Source organism: Neomonachus schauinslandi, chromosome 6 (assembly GCF_002201575.2).
Source record: "Neomonachus schauinslandi chromosome 6, ASM220157v2, whole genome shotgun sequence".
NCBI lineage: Eukaryota > Metazoa > Chordata > Mammalia > Carnivora > Phocidae > Neomonachus > Neomonachus schauinslandi.
In genome coordinates, this window is record NC_058408.1 from 52,736,712 (window position 1) to 52,760,268 (window position 23,557).

Here is a 23,557-nt window from a genome sequence, read left to right on the forward strand (position 1 = left end):
ACCAACTGAGCCAACCAGGTGCCCCAAAGGTGTTATTTATTTTTTATTTTTTAAAAGATATTATTTATTTGACAGAGAGAGACACAGTGAGAGGGAACACAAAGCAGGGGGAGTGGGAGAGGGAGAAGCAGGCTTCCCGCTAAGCAGGGAGCCCGATGAGGGGCTAGATCCCAGGACCGTGGGATCATGACCTGAGCCGAAGGCAGACGCTTAATGACTGAGCCACCCAGGCGCCCCCAAAGGTGTTATTTAAAAATAGGTTATCTTTCATATGCAAAGTGACATTAGTAATCCATTAATGCTACTGGCATGTGCTTTCCAATTTTCTTTTTCCATCAGTCATGGTGGGTTGATGCTCATTTCTCACTAGTATTCCTCAGGATCAACAGCAAGTAATTAATCTTTATTGAGTGCCTATTCTGATAAGATTGCTACACAATCTAGAAACTACAAAGATAAATTAGAAATGGTCCTTGCCTTCAAGTAGTTAACAATATTGTCAAGGAATCAGATACTCAATCAGCAATGTGAAATTATGTGATTACTAGCAGGAATTTGAGATCATAAAACTGATCCAATTTAGCTGGCTTCTAAAGAAGACAAAGTATGGTTTCATTAATACCATGATCTTTTTTTTTTAAAGATTTTATTTTTAAGTAATCCCTACACTCAACATGGGGCTTAAAACTGCAACCCTGAGACCAAGAGTCACACACTCCACCAACTGAGCCAGCCAGGTGCCTCAAAAGGTGTTCTTTTTTTCCTCTATACCCAATATGGGGCTTGAACTCATGACCCTGAGATCAAGAGTCACATGCTTTACTGACTGAGCGAGCTAGGCACCCAATACCATGATTTAATCAAAGAGGCAAATGAGATTTTCATGAAGATAGTTACACACTAAAAACATGCCACCTGACAATTTATAATCAGGTCACATTGGAAAAATATGGTGGAAATCAGCAGGATAAAGATGGCAGCTGTTGAATAACTCAAGCGAAGTCAAGTTTAAATTCCTATTTAAGGAGCTACATTAGTGTCTCTCAGCATTCCCAAAGGTATGCCTGTCTAGTTCCACTGGATTGGTATCCCCACTGAATCCAGAGAAGACCCTGGACATGAAATATACTTTCCATATACCCTTTTGGCTTAGCCTCTAGCTTTTGATCATAGGGAGGAAGTTCTCTTCAGTTTCATTTGTCTGAGTTCCTGTTACCTTCCCCTCTGTTAATCTAGTTCTTAATCATCACCAGAATGTTCTGAGGCTGATGAGTGTAGGCCTGACCCGGGGCTCGATCTCAAGACCCTGAGATGATGACCTGAGCTGAAACCAAGAGTTGGACGCTCAACCGGCTGAGCCACCAAGGTGCCTCTTCTTCTAAAAATATAGGGGAAAATATATTTCCACATGCCAAGAGAAAATTAAACCGGAAAGAAAAAGATAGACAGTGGTTAGGCTGACAGAAAAGGATACTATGCCCCAGAGATTGCATGAAATTCCCTGATGAGAAGGAATGGAACACTTCACAAATTAAAATGGGACAAAAGAATCCAAGCATACCTACATCTAAGAAACCATGGAATTAGTGCAAGTTGGGAGCTTAAATACAAATTCTACAGTAAGTTCTCGCTAGCTACATGAATCAGAATTAGAAAAAAAATTCAAAGAACTTGCTACAGACTGAATGTTTGTATGCCCCATCAAAATTTGTATGTTGAAATCTAGTCCCCAGTGTGATGGTATTAGGAGGTGGGGCCTTTGCGAGGTGCTTAGGTCATGAGGGCAGAGCTTCCATGAATGGGATTAGTGCTCTTATAAAGGAGACCTCAGAAAGTTCCCTTGTCCCTACCACCGAGTAAGGACACAGCAAAAAGATGAGAAGACGACTCTCCATGAAGAAGCAGATGGGCCCTCATGAGACACAGAATCTCCTGGTGACTTACCTTGGACTTCCCAGCCTCCAGAACTGTGAGAAATAAATTTATGTTTATAACCACCCAGTCTCTGGTTTTCTGTTAGAGTCCAAATGGACTAAGACAGAACCAGTAAGAAGTAGTTTGACTAAACAGTGAGAAAGTTGTTCAGGTGAGCAAGGTAGCTGAGTTTACATGGAAGGAAGGGAAACATCTGAGGCTAAAAATTGTCAGAGATTTAGGAGTAGAGAATAGGAGCAAAATGATATAGCAGGTTGTCTTGGTCTCAATCTAGCTCAGTAGAGCTAGGAAAGCATGTAACTGTTTAATGTAATGTTTTTTGACAGAATTAATGCATGTGACTCATTTTAACAAAACATCCATTGCATGACATTTTTAGACTTATATAAAAATAGAGCACTCTCAGAGAATACCAGTGTTGGATCATGAGTTAACAATCAAGCTACAAGGTAACTTATTATATGTTTCTTATGACAGTGGATATCAGTTTAACATGTGGGAAAATATTCAGTTTAGTCACAGTATATTAAGACCCAAACCTGCAAAGAGTACTTCTCCACATCGAATAGGTTTCCGTGGTCTTGTCCTTGGTCCTTGCATTAGTGGTCGTTCTTGAGGCAATAAGAGATAGTTTTTAGCTTCATCTACCAAGTCCCTGTGGAGAAAATTTTGCCTTTATTCCAAATGTCTAAATAACATTGTTAGTCAAATTCCAATATGGTTTAGGAATATGTATGTCGGCAAAGGGGAACAAGCATAAATTAAACCAAATCATGAATGCCAGCCAATATTTAAAAAGTCACAAACTTGAGAGAAATGATGCCAGTCACACTACGAGTTGTAAATTGATTGGTATTTCCATCATGACTTCCTATCTTAGTATAAACTTTAGCTTAAAACTTAATATGCTTGGGGCCAACAATAACTTATGGGAAACTAAAACTTACAACTCAATTACCAGCCTGCATGGTTATTGCTTTCTAATGAATTTTACTAGATTCTGCAGGATACTGGCAAAGCAGTACATCAGCCCTGGCATTAGATATTTGTTAGATTAATTAAACAATAAAACTATGTCAAAAATTGGATTGCTAAAAAGAAACACTATACTGTCATTTAATATTAAGTGGTTATCTGGTACCATATGAAATGGTTTACTCTCAACAAGTCTACTGAGGATGAACAAATTTTTTTTTCTGTCTATTAAGGTACTTTCTGAGACGATCCTAGTAATTATACTTGTTGAATACAATATCCTAATACAAATCTATTCATGTATGTACTCCTCTCACTTGAGTCCTCTGAGTTATTCAGTGCCTGATCAGTGCAAATTCAATCTGTTACTCTGTTCTTTCTCAACTTTGGAAGTGTTTCCTAAAATACATTTTCATTTCTCTAGCTTTTTATGTTACAAAGAGTAATTTATTATTGCAGAACCAGTCCTAATCATGACCCAATGATGCACTTCCAATATATGGGTGTGATAAGACCCCTTCTGAGTTTATTTATCCTAAAAAACCCCAAAAAACCAACAGCCCCTCCACCCCCCAAATCCCAAGCTGATGACCAAGAGTTTTTTCAAGCTTCCTCAGCCTTAAAAACAAAGACTGTGATCTCCTAATATCCGGTTTTTTAATTAAGTGTTCAGGGGTTCCTAGAAAGAGTACTATAGAGCTAATACTTAGCAAGCCAACCCAAAATTAATAGTAACAACAAGAACACTTACAGCTATGTGTCAGCCCCTGTTTTAAGGGCTTAATATGTATTAACTTGCCAATCCCCACCACAGCCCTATGAAATAGGTACTTTTATTATCCCGGCTTTACAGATGAAGAAACCATAGCAGAATGAGGTTAAAGTAACTTGCCTAAGGTCCCACAGGTAGTAAATGTCATGAGGTCAGGATATCAGGAAGGGGCTTCTTTTAAAAGTGACTTTGGAAGTACCTTTACTTTGTGCATCAGAATCAGTACAATCTGATTTATGTTTTAGAGGGGAGGGGCATTGTTTCTTCAGATTTCAAATCCATAATTCATATGGTTTTCCTTCTGCTATTGTCAATATTTGAGGGAATTAATTGCCATTTGTCTGTTTTTAAATTTAAGAGACAAATATCTAAAACTCCCTCTGACATATCTTGTTAAAGGGACAGGCTTCAGATTATAGAAGAAATGCAAATGAATCTACGTGTTCTACCTCTGTTCTAGAGATGCCTAATACTAGAACAAGTTTCTTTAGTCACTAAGGGAGACCCAAAGGTCAGTATAGTCTAAGAAGTTCTGAGTATTGACTTGCTCTTTCATTTTTATATATAGAACATGTTGGGGGGAGAAAATGGTTAAAAACACCATATGGTTTGGTTGGAATCTAAATCTTAAAACCTATCAAACTGGGAAAAGTAATTCTTAAATTGTGTCTATATTACAGAGATAGCCCAATAAAATAGGTATCTTGTTTGTATTACAAAAGCATTTAGAATTTCTTTCAATCAAAATACATTATGAAACTACTCCACCAAACTCTAGTGGAAACCCTTCCACAGCTGCTTGAGGAGTAGTCCTTTGACTCTGTCTACATCCTCAGAAAGCAAGGCTGGTCCTATTCCCTAGGCAGGCATATGTGATAGAATGAAAAAATGCTCCTGACACTTTTTGACAGAGTCAACAGCATTATTTATCTCAAGAAAAACATGTATTAGCAGAGAACTGCCTCTTCAAATTCAAGCTTGCATTAAAATCTTAGAAATCTACCTCTTTATTGCCACTTCTACACCAATTAGCACCACACATAAAAACTAATGGAATGGAATACTGGAAGCTCAGTCCTCTCTTCTTCCATCTCCTCCTCTTGACCCTAACCCAGAAGAAAAACCTGTTAAATATTGCCCTGGTGTCAGCACTAAGAAATACAAATATTTAGGAATCAAGACAAATAAGGAAACTGGGAGAAAATAGGAATGCTTAGCTGTTGATTTTTCCCACCCAGGGCCACTCATACCTGCATTCTTCATCACTTTTGATGAGGGGATCAGAGCCTACGGTGCCCACCAGGAACTTGGGACTAAGCAAAGGCAGACGAACATGTTGCAGCACCTAAGAGATAATAAATACTGTTAAAGGCACGAGTTCCCACTTGCAAGATATTTAAGAGAATACATAACCCATGCTCCCATACTGTGTTTTCAATTGCTTTGGGATCTAATAATAACAAGAAGAATAAGAACAAGAACATTAAACATTTCATTTAGTGATCACTTATGGCCCATATCATCCCTTTCCTCTTCAAAATGTGACAGGATTTCCAAACACATTGGGATGGGAAGCAAGATAATTGCCATCCTTGCTTTCTTTTGTTCATTTAGTACCATTTAGGTTCTGACTTGTGCTATACCCTAACCTAGAGCTGATGCAAAATAGAGAGGAAGCTAAGGAGCAAAAAGTTCATAATGATAAACACTTAAAATGTTTCTAAACACTATGTCCTTGATTTACTGGGAGACAGATGATCTCTCTTGCAGTCTAATATAAGGGACAGTGACAACGGTTTCTTTTTTACAAGCCAAATATATACTATTTCATCTAGTACAAAAAAGACAGTTACTTGGAGAAAGGTTTCCAACATACCTGGGGTAACTGAGGACGTCTTTCTTGAATACTGTATTTGACCCAGGCCATCACTGCATTGAACACCTGTTCTTCACTGCGAACATTTAGTTCATCACTAGATATTATATCAATGAGCTGATTGGCTGGAAGCAACATGAACTCTTCACTTTCCATTACCTGTTCAAAGTTAGGTAAGAATAAAGAAAAAAAACCCTGTGACCACATTTAATGTACTGTTTCAATATTGTCCTTCAGGTTTATGGGGCAAAGCTCTATTTCATAATGGAGCTGAAGTTCAAAAGAGAAGAAAGGGAAGAAAAATTAAGGTAGGCAGAGCATGGAGGACTTTTAGGACAATGAAACTACCCTTTATAGTACTACAATGATGGACACATTTGTCAAAACCCATAGAATGTATAATAGCACCAGTGAACTCTAATTTAAATTATGGACTTTAGGTGATGATAACATGTCAATGTAGGTTCATCAGTTTTAACAAACGTACCTCTCTGGTGCAGGATATTGATAACAGGGATAACAGTGTGTGTGTAAATGGGGCATATGGGAACTCTGAACTTTCTGCTCCATTTTGCTGCGAACTTAAAACTGCTTTAAAAAATAAAGTTTGGGGGTACCTGGGTGGTAGAGTCTGTTGTGATCTCAGGGTCATGAGCTCGAGACCTGCATTGGGTTCCGTGCTCAGCTCAGAGTCTGCCTAAGTTTCTCTCTCCCTCTCCCTCTGCATCTCCCCTCCGTGCACTTTCTCTCTCTCTAAAATAAATAAAATCTTTAGAAAAAAATAAAGTTTATTTAAAAAAGGGGTAGGGGAACAAAAGAGAGTACCGAGGACATAATTAAAATTTAGGAAAAATAGTAATTTGTGATTCAAGCGATTTAAGAAAAAGGAAAGCTGTTTTTCCAAAATGAAGTATCAAAATATAAGTTTACATTCAAAATAAACTAAACTATACCAAATTATAACTCCAGAAATATGAGGCATACAAAAAATCAGAGGAAGCTTTCAGAGGAAGACTGGTTGCTGAAAGAGCAATGTCTTGGGCAGAAACACCAAGGGGCCAGTTTAAAAAAAAATAATGAGGGTATCAGCAATTCTACAAGTAAGAATGAATATACTGAGGAGAGCATTAGACCCATGAAAATCTCTGAGAATCAAACCACTCTGAGGAGCAACCATGGAGATGAAATGGCAATAAGAATATTACCTTGCTGTGCAGTCCAGCCACAAATCCCAAGATCTTATAAATCTTGTCATCGGTATGTAGAGTAAAAGGGGCAAAGTGCAATGTGGAGGAGGGAAACAGGACTGCTACACTCCACGTGGTTTGTTCTCTCATTCGAAGATTGTGCTACATGTGATGTCTATTATCTATTAGTGCAGGAAGGATATGGTTAAGAGCGCTAATTCCTACTGTGTGACCTCTAATACAGATGATGTACTCTCTTGAGAGGGTTTTTTTAATGATAAAAAAGTCAGAATATTTAGCAGGATACGAGATCAGCCATAGCAATTTGAGTATTTGATTAAGAATGTTTTTTCCCAAGAACATTAGGAAAAAATGCAAATCCCAAAACCATGATGGCCATAAGGTCAGCTGTACTTACAGTAGAAAATACTAATGAACTCTACAATTTTTATAGGCACAAATTTTCAAATCATCTGGTGAGAAATCTTCTGGAGGTCAGGAAATTAAATAGGTTACCTCCAAATTTTAGCTGAGGTTGCTTACCCAGGCAACTCAGTAGTTAGAATGGCTGCATTGTACTCTGTGTGGCAGGGTTGTCAGAAGTAGTAAATGAAACAAAGGATATACTTAACACTAAAAAATTACCTGTCGTTCATCTGAAATTTAAAGTTAACTGGGCAGCCTGTATTTTATCTGGCAACCCCATGGTGGGGCTATAAAACCATGAGCAAAATTTGGGGCCTGGCCCCAAATTAGATGTGCTGGCCTTCACAAGATTGCATGCAAGACAGTAGCCATGGCTGTATCTTACTTTCTTATTAACTTCTTCACTCTGATCTCTTAACTTAAACACAAAGGTGGTATCATATATCTCTGTGAAGTGCCTTAGCATTCTTTTGGATCTTGTTAAAGTATAAATTATTTTTCCCAACTTAGTGATTATAAACCAATGATCACCAAATTTAAAGTTTACAAATAAACCACTATTATATTCACTAGACACTTACTGGAAACATTAAATGGCAAGAAAACATGAAAATCCGAGTGAGAAAATATTTGTTTGGCATTAACAGCAAAGAGTAAAAATAATACTTTTGATAAACAAAGTGTGGTTAAATTGTCACTTCTCCTTTTTCCATCAAGAAGAGAAAGATATTAATGCTCACTATTAGAGCAAATCTAGCACTTAAGTCTATTCTTGACCAAACAACCAGGTTAAGAAAATAATTCTTTTTTTTTTTTTTTAAGATTTTATTTATTTATTTGAGAAGAGAGAGGAGAGCATGCATGCATGAGCAGCAGGGAGGGGCAGTGGGAGAAGCAGACTTCCTGCTTAGCAGGAAGTCTGATGTGGGGCTTGATCCCAGGACCCCGGGATCATGACCTGAGCTGAAGGTTGCCACTTAGCCAACTGAGCCACCCAGGCACCCCAAGAAAATAGTTCTTTAAAGTATCTGTTTTAAGTATCTGTTTTAAGTAAAAGTTTACAGGAGATCTGAATTTTAAGTCCCACACTATTATGGTAATGAGCTTACTTTTAGTTTCTTCAGATAAATGTAGATGCAATTTGAAGAATGAATAAAGCTCAAAACAACAAGAGTGAATAAGCAAAGTCATCTAGAGTTGTTCTAACAGAAGTGAATGGTGAACTTGATGTTGAAAGACAATTTTTAAATTCATGTTTATGGACAAAAATAACACTGTATGAATTAAGCTTGGTCTAATGAAATAGAAGGAAATTAAATATAGATTTAAGTTAGAGAATAATTTAAATGAGTCACATGTGTTAAGCCCCAAATGGTGACATTTTTTGTATCTGCACAGAACTAGTGAACAAACTAGTGCCTTTTAGTCCACAAACAAGGGGATTTCATTATGGTATATATCAGGTTCACTTCATCAGGTTTACTTGAGGCAGGGTTAGAACTGGAAGGGATTCTAAAACTTTCTCTACTGTTAAGGATATTCTTCAGATATTTGCTACTACCTTAGATCTAAAACAAAAGCTATGGTTAAAGCAGGGAATTTAAAAAAATCAACCTTATTTATTTATTTTAAATGTACAGATCAATCAGTTTTGATCAGTGTACTCATGTAACCATGATCACAATCAAGATATAAAATATCACCATCATCCTAAAAGCAGGGACTTCTTAATATGGGGTCCAATGACTCTGGCAAATTATTTTGGAAATTCTCAATGCTGGCAAATCTTTAGTTTTAGAGAGTGGATTTTGACATTTGAAAATGGTGGGATGAGGGGCGCCTGGGTGGCTCAGTTGGTTAAGCAACTGCCTTCGGCTCAGGTCATGATCCTGGAGTCCCAGGATCGAGTCCCGCTTCGGGCTCCCTGCTCAGCGGGGAGTCTGCTTCTCCCTCTGACCCTCCTCCCTCTCATGTTCTCTGTCTCTCATTCTCTCTCTCTCAAATAAATAAAATCTTAAAAAAAAAAGAAAAGAAAATGGTGGGATGAAATTAAGAGTCAAATCTGTTAAAAAAGTGTATGAAGAAGTTAGATTCTTTTAAATGAGAAATTAATGTATTAACTTTAATGAGCTATAAACTCCACTTAGTTATGGTGTATTCCACTTTTTATATTTAAATGGAATCAATTTACTAATATTTTATTAAATTTTTTCCTATCTAAATTAATGAGAGAGATCTATCTGTAGTTTTCTTTTAGTGCCTGTGGTTTTGATACCAGGGTGACTTTGTCTTTATTTGGCAGCCTCCTCCTCATTTTTCTGAAAAACTTTATATAAAATTAGTATTATGTCTTCCTTAAGTGTTTGATAGAATTCACCATCTGGGATGGGTATTTTCTTTGTGGGAAGGTTTTTTTTATTTTTATTTTTTAAAATATTTTATTTATTTATTTGACAGAGAGAGACACAGCGAGAGAGGGAACACAAGCAGGGGGAGTGGGAGAGGGAGAAGCAGGCTTCCCGCCGAGCAGGGAGCCCAATGCGGGGCTCGATCCCAGGACCCTGGGATCATGACCTGAGCCGAAGGCAGACGCTTAACGACTGAGCCACCCAGGCATCCCTGTGGGAAGGTTTTTAAATTACTATTTCAATTTCTTTCATAGATAAAGGGTTGTTCTGGTTTTCTGTTACTTCTTTTTTTTTTTTAAAGATTTTATTTTTATTTATTTGAGAGAGAGAGAATGAGAGACAGAGAGCATGAGAGGGAAGAGGGCAGAGGGAGAAGCAGACCCCCTGCTGAGCAGGGAGCCCGATGCGGGACTCGATCCCGGGACTCCAGGATCATGACCTGAGCCGAAGGCAGTCGCTTAACCAACTGAGCCACCCAGGCGCCCTGGTTTTCTGTTACTTCTTGAGTCAGTTTCTGTAATTTGTGTTTTTCAAAGAATTTGTCCATTTCCTATCAGTTGTTGAATTTACTGGCAAAAAGTTAATACTCCCTTATTATGCTTTTTAATCTGATGGATTTGTAGTGATGTCCTCTTATTTCTGATATTGGTAATTTATGTCTTCCCTCCTTTTTTTCTTGATCAGTGTAACTAGAGGTTCATCAACTTTTTTTCAAAGAACCATTGGTTTTTTGCTCTAACCTTTATTCTCTCTTCCTTTTATTTACTTTGGGTTTAATTTGCTCTTTTTTTTTCTAGTTTACAAAAGTAATCATTAGAACAAAACCACAAATGTTCCTATATACCAAAATAAATAAAATAAAAATAAGGAGCAAAGAACATATCATATAGAAGAAGAAATACAGTAAATATAACTAAATTAGGTACCTTTCATAAAAAATATGATAGAGTTTAGTGCAAACATATCAGTCATGGCAATAGATACAAATGGGCTTTAACTGCCTATTTAAAGAAAAAGATTTTCAAACTGGCTCACAAAGTAAAACTTAATTCTATGCAAATTCAAGAAAATTACCTAAAACATCATGATGCAAAAAGGCTACAAGTAAAGGGCAAATGTGCAAAGATACATGAGACAGGTGGAAACAAAAGAAAATAAGAATTAAAAGCCAGGTATCAAAGTAGAATTAAGACAACAAATGAAGTAAATCTGACAAAGGAGGATACTTTATAAAGCTAAAAGTCACAATCTGTAATTAAGATACAGAATTATGATTATATATGCATTAAACAACACAGTGACCACCTATATAAACTACAGATGATGCAAGGAGAAATAGAAACACACTAATAATAAGAGACTTTAACACACAGGTCTATGGACAAAATAATATAAAAGAGCTAAGTAATATAATCAGTAAGATAGACTTTATGCATATATATCAAATACTATACTATGAGAATAGAGACAAGAAAATATACTTCCTTTCCATGCACATATAGAATAGTCAGAAAAATTGACCATAAATTATGTGACTAAAAAAGTCAGTAAATTTCATGAAACAGAAATACTACAAACACTGCAATGCACTAAAACTAGAAATTAAAAATGAAATTAAATACAAAAACTCCTTCCACCTAAAAATTTAAAATTTTGCTATTAATAGAAATATAAACAGAATTACGGTAAAACAACAATTGAGCAATAAAGATAAGAATCTATTAAATATATTTAAAACAGTGATCAAAGGAAAACTATGGCTTTAAACATTTATAGTAGTTAATGTAAAAGAATGAAAACAAATCAAATTCTCAACTCAAACAGCTAGAAAACAGAACACAGCAAGTCAAAAGACAACATAAGGAAGGAAATAATAAAAGTAAAACCAGAATGTAGTGAAACGGGAAAAAACTGTAGATCTAATTAATAAGTCAAAATACTGATTCTTTGGAAAAACATAAACAAAATAGACATACCACTAGCTACCTTTTTCAAGGAAAAAAACATTGAAAGCACACATATACAAAATGCAAAATGTCAAGGGGTAAGGGATGCCTTGGTGGCTCAGTTGGTTGAGCATCTGGTTTCAGCTCAGGTCATGATCTCAGGGTTGTGAGATTGAGCATGGAGTCAGGCTCTGTGCTGGTAACAGGGCCTGCTTAAGATTCTTTCTCTCCTTCTCCCTCTGCCCAGCCCATGCACCCCTCCTCCGCCCCCCACTCACATGTGCTGTCTCCAAAAAAAAAAAAAAAAGTCAAGGGGCAAATAACTATTGATGCAGAAATTTAAAAATTAAAAGAAATTACTTTGTACACCTCTATACAAATAAATTTGAAAACGTAGATAAAATTGATAATTTTCTAGGGAAATATAGTCTACCAAAATTGATCCGAGTAGAAAGGGGAAATTTCATAGAATAGAGAAAATTATCAATAAACTACTTCATAAAAAAGCACCAAGCCTAGACAGTTTCACAGAGAAATTCTACCAAACTTTCAGAAAGGACATAGTCTCAATGTTGTATAAATTATTTCAAAGCACAGAACATGCAGGAAAACTTCTAACTCATGTTCATGAAGTAGTATATATCTATATTTATATCTATATCTAACCTGATAAAGACAGCACAAGAAAATTAAAGACTAGCAGCACTTCTGAATATCAATATAGAAACACTATATAAAATATTAGTGAATAGATTCAAACATCACATTAACAGTACACCATGACCAAAATGTGTGTACGTAGAATGCAAAGATGCTTTAATTTTAGCACCTCATTCATGTAATTCATAATAATGGGTTTAAGGAGAAAATTCATATGATTACCTCCATAAATACTGAGAAAACCCTTGACAAAATTCAATACCATTCCTAATAAAAAGCATCCAAGAAAATAAGAATTGTTGTACATGGATACTTCCTTAATATGATAAAATCTTCATACTTCAATCCTAAAAACAGCATATTAGTTAATGGGAAAACACCAAAGTCATTCCTACTAATGCCAGAAACAAAGTAAGTATGTCCAATATTTCCATTACTATTTAACATTTTACTAGAAGTATTAACCCGAACAACTAGAGAAAAACAACAACAACAAAGGCATTAACAATTGAAGAAGAAATAAAACTACTGATATGCAGATGACATGATAGGATGTTCAGAAAACTCTAAAGAATCAATGGCAAAGTAACTCAAAGAATAAAAAAATTCAGTAAGGTAGCTTTCATATATATTAATGGCAATTGGTTAGAAGCTATAGTGAAGGGGAAAAAATTACAAAAGGAACAAAAAATAACACTTAGGAATAACTTAAGAAGAAATGTACAAAACTTCAATGAAGAAAAGTATAAAACATTCCTGAGAGATAAAAAAAATAGAACTGAAGAAACAGAAAGACAGATTTCATTTTTTAATAGAACACAACATCATAAAAACGACTGTTCTTAACTTATAAATAAATTTGATCCCAATAAATATCCCAAGGTTTTTTCTTAGAGCTAGATACGGTGATATTAAGTTCATTTGGAAAAACAAACATGCAAGAAATTTAGGAAAACACTGAAAAAGAGAGTTATACAGGAGGGGTATTAATAACCCTACTATGTATTAAAATATACTACAAAGCCTCAATAATTGAAACATTGTAGAAAACAGTGTGGTAGTGTTGTTATGGCCTACACTAGAAGAATCTAGAACCCAGCAAGCACAGAAATTCAGTATATAATAAAGATGTTATCTCAAATCACTGGGGGCAAAAAGAGACTTTTAAATAAATGATACTGGGACCAGCTGGATATTTACAAAAAGATAATAGTAAGCATTTCACACCCTACACAAGATAAATTCAGAGAGACCATATACATACTATAAAAAATACGGGTAAATTCCTTTGTAACCTGAGGAAAGGGGAAGCCTTCAAACTCCACCTCAAAACCCAGATGCAATAAAGTAAAAGATTTATACATTTGACAATATTAAAAAAAAAAAAACACAACCTTTTGCATGACCAAAAATACCATAAGCAGAGTTGAAAGGCAAATGCAAACTGGGAAAAAGAGTTTGTAACATGTAGCACAGATAGAAGGCTATCACTGTTAATAAAGAGAGAACTTTAAAATGAGGAGAAAAAATATAAAAACTGTTGAATAGAAAAATGGGCAAAAGATGATAATAAACAATATTAAAATTATATTAAAAAGGCCCCCTAAACATATGAAAGATATTCAACTTATGTTAAGAGAAATGCAAATTAAAACCACACCGAGATTCCACTTCTCATCTATTAGACTGGCAAAATTCAAAAGGTTGACAATATACTCTGTTAGTGAGGTGATGAGGAAATAGTCACCCTCATATGTTAGGATCAGAATGGTTTCATCCCCATAGAGGGGAATTTGGTGATATTTAACAAAATTACATATGCAGTTAACCTTTGGCCCTGCAGTCCCATTTCTAGGAATTTATCCTGAAAATAAACCTCCAACAACACTGAAATATTCATACACAAGGCTATTCACTGCAGCATTATTTGTAATGGCAAAACATTGAACACTATCTAAATGCTCAAACATAGGAAACTGATTGAACAAACTGTGGTACACACTAGAAGAATGCAGCTGTGGAGAGAGAACAAGGAAGATCTCTATGAACTGATATGGAATGAATTTCGGAATAAATTAAGTAGAAGGCAAAGTGCAACAGAGAATATACACAATGCTACCTTTTGTGTAGGACAGAAATGGAAATAAAAAAACATGCATATGTCTGCTTAATTTTACAAAAGTAAGCATAGGAAGGATAAATCAGACTATAAAGCACCAAAATAATAAATGGTAACAAAGGACTATAATCCATCAACTAGAATAAAAGTCTATGAATCCATAATGCCAACCAATCACTTAGAACAAGGAATATTCTTCCTTATAGCAGAACGTTGATAGAAAAGTGGGAATTTTTTTTTAATCACCATTTTACAACCATCATAGTAATAACTAATTTGGGTAGAAATTATCAATGGATGTGAGTGAAAGTGAGTAAAAGTTTGATAAGGAATAGGATATTTACATGGATTTGAAGTCTCTCTCTGTCAAAGTTCTTACTAGTTACAAAAAGAAAAATAATAACTTAATAGGAAACTTTGGGGACTCCACTTAACCAAATGATCAAAGTTAACATAATCAGTAATGGGACAAATAGATACTATGTACTTCTGTGATGCACTGAGGACAAAATATCACTTACTAGTACTCCTGTCAAAAATGAAGGGGGGGAATTCGGAGGGGGAGACAAACCATGAGACACTATGGACTCTGAGAAACAAACTGAGGGTTCTAGAGGAGAGGGGGGTGGGGGGAGGAGCCAGCCTGGTGATGGGTATTAAAGAGGGCATGTACTGAATGGAACACTGGGTGTTATATGCAAACAATGAATAGTGGAACACTACATCAAAAACTAATAATGTAGGGGCACCTGGGTGGCTCAGTCAGTTAGGCATCTGCCTTCAGCTCAGGTCATGATCCCAGGGTTCTGGGATCGAGCCCCGCATCGGGCTCCCTGCTCGGTGGGAAGCCTGCTTCTTCCTCTCCCACTCCCCCTGTTTGTGTTCCCTCTCTCGCTGTGTCTCTCTCTGTCAAGTAAATAAATAAAATCTTTAAAAAAAACAACAACAAATAATGTAATGTATGATTTACATAACATAATAAAATAAAAAAAAAAAAAGGAAAAAAATGTATATTGAATCTACCCATGAGGAAACATCAGACAAGTGGCCTATGCTTTTAAATGTGGAGGGAACTACTACAGATTATCTAGAACTCAACAAACATGACAAATAAATGCAGTGCAATCATCTGCTCTGGAATATGGACTGGGAAAAAACTGTTAAAAAGAACAAGTCGTTAAGCGTTTGCCTTTGGCTCAGGTCATGATCCCAGGGTCCTGGGATCGAGCCCTGCATTGGGCTCCCTGCTCGGCGGGAAGTCTGCTTCTCCCTCTCCCACTCCCTCTGCTTGTATCCCCTCTCTGGCTGTCTCTCTCTCTGTCAAATAAAATCTTAAAAAAAAAAAACAAAAAAAACCCAATACTGCAACAGTTGGTGAAACTGGAATGGGGACTATGGATTAAATAATGTTTTTATCAATGTTAAATTTCCTGCATTTGATAAATGAACTGCTGTAAGAGAATTCTATGTAAAAAAAATGTCCTTGGTCTTAGACAATACACACTGAAATGTTCAAGAGTACAGGAATATGATGTATGCAATATACTCAAATTGTTCAGAGAAAAAGATTTGATACAACAAGGAGGGAATGGTAAAGTGAATGTGGCAAAATGTTAACAACTGGTAATCTGGGTAAGGGATATATGAAAGTTTTTTCTTTTTCTTATAATTTCTTGTAAATTTGAATTTTTTTCAAATAAAATTAAAAAGTTGTTTTTCCAACCTGGTAGGTTAACAATCATGTCTTGTTCTGGTGTATGTTTAATTATGTGTAAGGGGGACTAAGCTTTTGTATGTTTATTTACATTTGAAAATCTCTTTTTACACCTTACTTATTCATACTTTTACCTATTTTTCTATTGTGTTTTTCAAGGTTTTTCTCACTGAATTTGTATGAGTTTTATGGGAATTATTGTTTTTTTCTGTCATGTATGCTCCACATATGAGTTTGGCATTGATTTTTGATTTAGTTTATAGTGCTATTGTTGTTATAAAGAACAAAAATTCTTAATTTTTAGACAATCAAATTTATCTTTCTTTATGGCTTCTCGGTTGTATCCTGCTTGGAAAGGTCATTTTTACTACCAGCCAACTAATGGTATTTTCTAGAACTTTTAGAATTTTGTTTTTTAGGTTTAAAATATTCATCCACTGGGAATTCCATCTTTATTTTTCCCCCCAAATCACCATTTTCCTAATGACATTTATTGAACAATTCCACTTTCCTCCACGGACTTGAAATACCAACTTCTGGACTCTTTTCAGCTCCACTGATCTATACCTTCTCTAGTACCAAAATGTTTGTAATGTTTTACTATTTCTTAAGGCCAATGGCCCTAATCTTAATTTCTGGAAACTTCCTGGCTATGCCAGTATACATACACACACACATATATATAATTTCCTCATTCTTAAAAAAAAAATCCCTTCCATTGCATTTCATGATCTCACACTCCTGGTTTTCCTCTTCTCTCTTCTCTAGTTATTCCCTTTTTCCTCTGCCAGTTGCTCTTTCACTAACCATCCTTCAATGTTGGAAAAATTTTAAGGCTTTCTCTTCTCTCTCCCTTCTTGGTGATCTCATTGGCATTGATTTTTTGACCTTGTTTTTGGTGCTTTTTTGTTATAAAAAAGTTTAAAATTTTTATGCAATCAAATTTACCAACCTTTTATAAAGGTTTCTGGGTTAAATCCTGCCTTAAAAGGATTAAGCCATCATAGTTTATTACTATGAGTTGATGACTCCTAAATTTTAATCTCAGTCTAACCTCTAAGATAAAAGACTCATAACAGTGGCCTGGCTCAGTATCTCTATTTAGACATCTTATAGGTGTTTCAAATTAATATATCTAAAACAAAACCCATGATCTCATCTCCTCAAACTGCTCCTTTCTCCAGTAAATTTGTAGCACAAATTCCCAGAAATGGGACTGCTGAGTCAAAGAGTGTGAAAAAAAAGTGTACACATTTCCTTTCAAGGAGGTTGTATCAATTTATATTCACACTAGCAATGTAGCTCCATTACCTTGTCTCCGTGGCCTTGTCAACAGGGTGTGGAATCAAACTTCTAGATATTTGGAATCTGATAGATTATAATTTTGTAATCTGAGAAATGAAAAATAGTACTTTGGTATAGTTTTAATTTATGTTTCAGTCATTATGAACAACCTGCAGCAGATTTTCATATGTTTAAGGGCAATCTGAATTTGTTTACTGCCCATTTTTTGGTTACATCATTGGTCTAGGTTGTTGACCAATAAAATCTCTTGCTGTATTAAAGAGATTATTGTCTGTGATAGTTGCAAATATTTTGCTCCATTTTATCTTTTTTTTTTTTAAGATTTTATTTTTAAGTAATCTGTACACCCAACGCGGGGCTAGAATTCACAACCCTGAGATCAAGAGCTGCATGCTCTATTAACTGAGCCATCCAGGTGCCACCCACTCCCTCACTTTGTCTTTGACTTTTATCTTGTTACTGTTTTTTTGTTTTACCATGAAAAAATTTTTTATTTTTATGTAGTCAAGTCTATCAGTATTTTCTTCTATGCCTTCTGTGTTAGTCAATTAGAAAGGCCTTTCTCAATTCAAGATTAAAAAGAAATTGCTCCAACTTCTAATATTTTCATGGTTTCATTTTGTATTTTTAAATCTTTGATCCATTGGAAGTTATCCTGCTGGGGAGAAGAGTGATAGTAAAGTGCAAAAGGGACCATGTCTTTGCTTAAAGCCCTTTAATGGTTTTCTATTGCTCTTAAGATTAAATTTCAAATTCTTAACATGGTCTATTAACTCCAGTGTGATGGGGCTCTGTTCTTTCTGTAAAATCATTATGTAACATCCTCCCTTTTGCTCTCTGGGTCTCACTGGGTTTCTTTCAGTTTCTCAACCTATGTTTCAGAATTTTGCAATGAGCTGTTTCAGAACCAAAGTTAAATCTCTCTGTAATACGTTAATCATCCAGGCTTCTTTGTAGCACCTATAAACTGTAATTAATTATTTGTGTAATTATGCATTCAATGGATATCCTCCCTGCTAGATTATAACCTCCATAAGAACAGACACTCCAGGCATCTTGTTCACTACTATATGTAGCCTTTTTTTCCCAAGTACAGTGGCCGAAACAGTAGCTTTTCACATATTTATTAAATAAATGAATAAATGAAAACAGATTTAATGAAACATTCTTTTCATATATATCTAACTTCATTTTTTCCCGATTGTTAGTTCTCCAAGTAACTGCTGATTTATTATTTATTCTGCTGAACAATCCATATAATCAGGAAGGTAATGTTTCATGCAAATGACTGATACCAGGTATCCTATCAGACACCGATCTCCTAATGAATTAATAAACTGTATTCTGACTTATAAACTAGTTTATTAGTATGGCTAGGGAGAATCAAATCCCTAAACTTTACCTTTGGTTGACAGAACATAAAATTGGTCTCTAAAATAAAAACCAGGCTTAGAATTTATAACAATTTATATCTTTGGTATTATGAGTTAGAATCAGCAGTAAATACCCAAACAGGTACATGTTAGTTAGCAGAACATGAACTCATAGTGCTCTCCTGACCAATACATTATGAACGCATCCAAACCACCAGTACAACTCACCTCTTGAAAGTTATGTTGAGTAAACTTGTCTGCTATCCTTAGCAACTCACGACATGAGTGTGTGTCAGCAAAAGCCCGAATGCCCAGGCAATTAGAAGGATCTAACTGTCTCTTTAAGAATTCACAGCAAGCTTCCTGTATCTCTGCCAGCTGAAGGAGGCAAGCAGCTGGCAGAAGGGTCTGAACATTGCCCTCTTCCACGGTTATTTGGGAGGTATATGCAAAGTCAATCAGTAGCTCCATAGCCCGCTCATCTATGTCTCGAATCACAACTTCTGTCTGACGGCTCTCTGCCAATTCTCCTGTAAACATAGCTCGGAAGTAGGGACTACAGGCTGACAAAATGACTCGATGGGCATATATCTTCTTAGCGCCCACAACTAGCACCACATCGCAGAGCTCCCGGTGCTTTCTCAGAAGGTTAATCACTTCCAAGGTTTGTCGAGGGTGCTTGTCTGAGATATAGGGCATGCGGGCAGGTTGGGGAACCCCTTCTGGCAGTTTATTGGGGTCTCCAAGGGTGCAGCGGCTTGTTACATCCATTCCAGTCTCTCCTGGTCGAATGTTGGTACACCTACAGGAATGGGGGAAGGAGGGAAGAAAGATGATGGCAATATTATTAGAAACTCACTCTTGCCATAAAGTGTTCACAGTCAAGAGATAGGGAAACCTGCAGGTAATCAAAAGGGAGAACTAAGCTCCCAAAGAGCTTCCTTTCTAAGAACGCTAAAACTCATAAACTTCCTTAAAGTCTTCTGAAGAACAAACATTATTAATCCCAAATCAGCGCACTTTCATTATGCACTTCCATAAAATAAAGGACAATTCTTTTTTCATCTCATAAGTACTCAGACTAGACTGTCTGGGGCCACATCTTTTATAACTACCTGCAATACATTAATAAAAAATTATGAAAAACACTTGTAAATTATTCTCTCTCTGCACAAAACAGACCTGTGGACTTTAAATCCTTAATCTGGTTTAACCAAAATATTGATATTTGTTATTTTTCTAAAACACAGAAATGTTTATTTCTCATTATCACAGATAATATTTTAGATTTCTCTCAGGTTCAGCACAAAGCTATAAAATATTATAGCCCATGCTGCATGAAAAGATCAGAAAAATGAGGCCAAGGTCCTCCAAATTAACTTTATATATAGTACTATATTTCCTTTATTTTAAGATGCATAGTTTTCACAGTTTGTACAGTCTATCACAATGGTGTTAAGTAAAAAACAAACTAAACTAAAAAAAACAAAAACCAAAAACACAAGCCCGGGTTACAAAAACTAGTGTGTTGCTGGGATGCTACAGATAATTGCGATGGCCAGACATAATTCAGGACATTCTTTGGTCTGTGAATGAGAGGAAAGCTTAGAATCAAACTTTGTGATATTGAAGAAAACTTAGGTATTGATTATATGGATAAATACATGTTAAACTATCAGCTAATAAAAGCTTTACATACCTTTAATGCAATATTTACACTTCTAAAAAGTTATTAAATGAGTCATGTGTCTTATAAGCAAGGAAATATAGTAAATAACTATGTAATCACATTAGTTTGTAAAAAAGGGAAAGAATCAAACCAAAGATTTTAGAAGCCACTCACAGGGAGAAACGAGTTAAAATTCTCTTCTCTGCCTAAGTCTTAGTCCAACCATAGATGTCTCAAAATATTTTACCATACCTTAAATTAAGATTTCTTTTATTTTTCTCCCCAAGTCTAACAGCTCTGACACTTGGGTACTATGGCTACTCTGTCATTAGTTAGCATAAAGTTTCAAAGCACACTGTGTAACAGATGGACCTGGGTTGAAATGCTAGTACAGATAATTACTGGACAAGTTACTTATCCTTCCTAATCCCCAGTTTCTTTAACTCTAAAATGGGTAAGTATCTACCCCATATGGTAAAGATTAAATGAGATAATGTACATAAAAGCTTCCAGCTCAGGGCTTGCTACATGTTAACAATTTTAAATTGTAGCTATCCTAGTAATAGAACTATCCACATTCCTTTCAGATAAGGTAGTTCTGCTTATCCATATTAGAAATCAAATAAAAAAATCCAATCTGAGTTGATATGCTTCAATTAATATTTACATAAATTTTGAATTAATGATAATCCAGCAAGTCTGGAGAGATATTAAATCTGATAATAAGCCTCATTCCTTTAAAAGTACTACATATGTCATGGGCATGTGGGTGGCTCAGTCAGTTAAGCGTCCGACTCTTGATTTTGGCTCAGGTCGTGATCTCGGGGTTGTGAGATCGAAGCTCCACACTGAACTCTGTGCTGGGCATGGAGACTGCTTAAGATTGTCTCTCCCCTTCTCCCGCTGCCCCCTCCCCCCCAAAATAAAAGTACTACATATATCCAATTGTTCCTACCAAATCAGTCAGAATTGATGAAGGTTTACTATGATTACAAAAGAAATGTATAGCACGTATTGAATGGAGCACTGGGTGTTATATGCAAACAAGGAATCATGGAACACTACATCAAAAACTAATGATGTAATGTATGGTGACTAACATAACATAATAAAATTAAAAAAAAAAGAAATGTATAGGTACATAAATAGACATTCTCCACTTTACAAATACTTTTCTAAAAGTTTAATTTTATGCTGCCTGGAGGTTTGTATTTGTCTTTAGTAAGAGTGCTGTAAGTGGGGCTAGGTTTAGTTGTAAAATCAATTCGGTGTGTTAAAAGCAGCACTAAAAAAATGAAATAGAAGAAAAAATATTGGCATACATTCCTTTTAAATAAATATATTTCAACTATGTGTTCTATACACATTTAAGTTCATATACATTTGCATAATTAGGTCCCTTTGCAGGCTGTATATTATATCAAATAAGTTTAAAAGCCACTGACACAGAATTCTGACCTGAGTTTTGAAGTCCTAAGACAAAAGGGCCAAGAGGTACAAGGAGAAGGAAAAGAATATCTGTCATTTTGGTATTGATCTAGGATTTGCTGTTGCTATTGTTTTTGGTGGCTTTTGGGTAGGGTGATGGCTGGAGCTTGGGAAGCTACTTTTATGCAAAGACTCTGGAAGTCTGTAAATTGGGCATTTCTTACATATTTAAGTACGTGTTACCCTAATGGTGCTACAGGACACACTCTTGAGAGGCTGTAATAATTATTTTCCTTTAAAAAAGGATCTAAAAAAAAAAGTGGCAGCTCTGTAAATTTCTCAAATTTGATACACATTGCATCACAGGATCAGGGTATATATGTATTAGTAAATTTTACATGTTAATGTTCTCCAGAAGTCTTTAAATATGAAAACCATCCTTCCTGCTTGGCATAATCTGTTACCTAGCTTGAAGAATGGAGACTGAGATTTGAAACAGAATGGACCATCAGATCATTTAGCATAATATCCTCCTTTAACAGATGAAGAAACTGATTTGGTTAGGTGACTTGCTAAAATCATGAAGCTATCCTTTCAGTAGCAGAGCAGGTCTCCTGATGCTTTTGGATAAACCACAATTGTCTCCTGGGGCACTGCAAATATTTAGTAACTGGGATTGATGTGAATGCTGGGTTGGGGAGAGAAGGGAGTTGTAGAATTATTTAACAATTCAAAATAAAATTTTCCGTTTTTTTCCTTATGGATATCCAAATTTCTGTACAATTCTTTTTTAAAAGCCTAGGAAGTTGCAATAAATGCAGATTATTTTGGTCCAGTCATCATAAAGAACTTCACCAGTGAACTGTCGGAAGAATCAACTAACTTGGTAAGAGGCCTACAAAATGAATGTTAAGCTTGAGGAAAAGAGCAAACAAAATTGAACCTAAGTCTTTTCCAGCTAAACAATACTGGGATAGCCTAAGAATTTTTCAGAATTATCTTTAAACATTTAAACTTTAAACATAAGAAATTACATTACATTTCCAATAAAATATAGTCAAAGGCTTATTACCTTTTAAAAAGTCATTCCAGATAATATATGAGAAGCAAAGTTTACATGTTATGTTCATATTTCAGAAATTCAGGGGTTAACTTGCTAGATAAATGCCACAAATTTAAATTGACACATAAGTGTAATGAAGATATTTGGATTTTCATAATCATCACACTGTATCTACTGATACGCAGAGAAAAGAGATCTATGCCCCTCTAAAATGGTAATTATTCTTTTAACAAATATTTACTAATTGCATATAATTTACAAAGCATTTTGCTCAAACTGAGAAAAATTCAAAGGAATATAAAGAGGCAACCAGAGAACCTAACTATTGAGAAGGGGAGATACGTGAATAACTAGAGAGAGGGCAACCAGGATACAAACTATGGTCAGAAAGGCAAAAATCAATAAAAAATTTTTTATACTGGAAAGATCCTAGATCTAACTGGCATAAGCAACAAGGTTACTTCACAGGTATGTATTTTTGTTGTGAAGTAGGAATATTAAATTGGGTTATTCTGGAACTTAGGTGAAATATCCTATACCCATGGTCCAGATCATTGTATTTCTGCTTCTGATTCTATATTCACTAAGCAGTCTTCTGATGAATAATTCTTCCATGTTATTTAAAAGGGGGTTAGGTAGCTCCAACGTTCTGATCACTGGGTTTTAGGTCAGCCTCATGTGAGTCTCACAGACTTAATCAT

The 23,557-nt window shown here is 35.5% G+C and overlaps 1 protein-coding gene across 1 annotated transcript in view; it reads right to left on the reverse strand.

The window, feature by feature from the left end:
• The window catches only part of KLHL20 (kelch like family member 20), a 56,186-nt gene that overhangs the window by 21,479 nt on the left and 11,150 nt on the right, over nt 1-23,557 (reverse strand). The window contains exons 3-6 of the mRNA XM_021682618.1: nt 18,925-19,498; nt 5,559-5,717; nt 4,933-5,027; nt 2,475-2,590 (exon numbers count right to left, since the gene is read on the reverse strand). Coding sequence (XP_021538293.1) covers nt 2,475-2,590; nt 4,933-5,027; nt 5,559-5,717; nt 18,925-19,498 — 944 coding nt within the window. The remainder of the gene's footprint in view (nt 1-2,474; nt 2,591-4,932; nt 5,028-5,558; nt 5,718-18,924; nt 19,499-23,557) is intronic.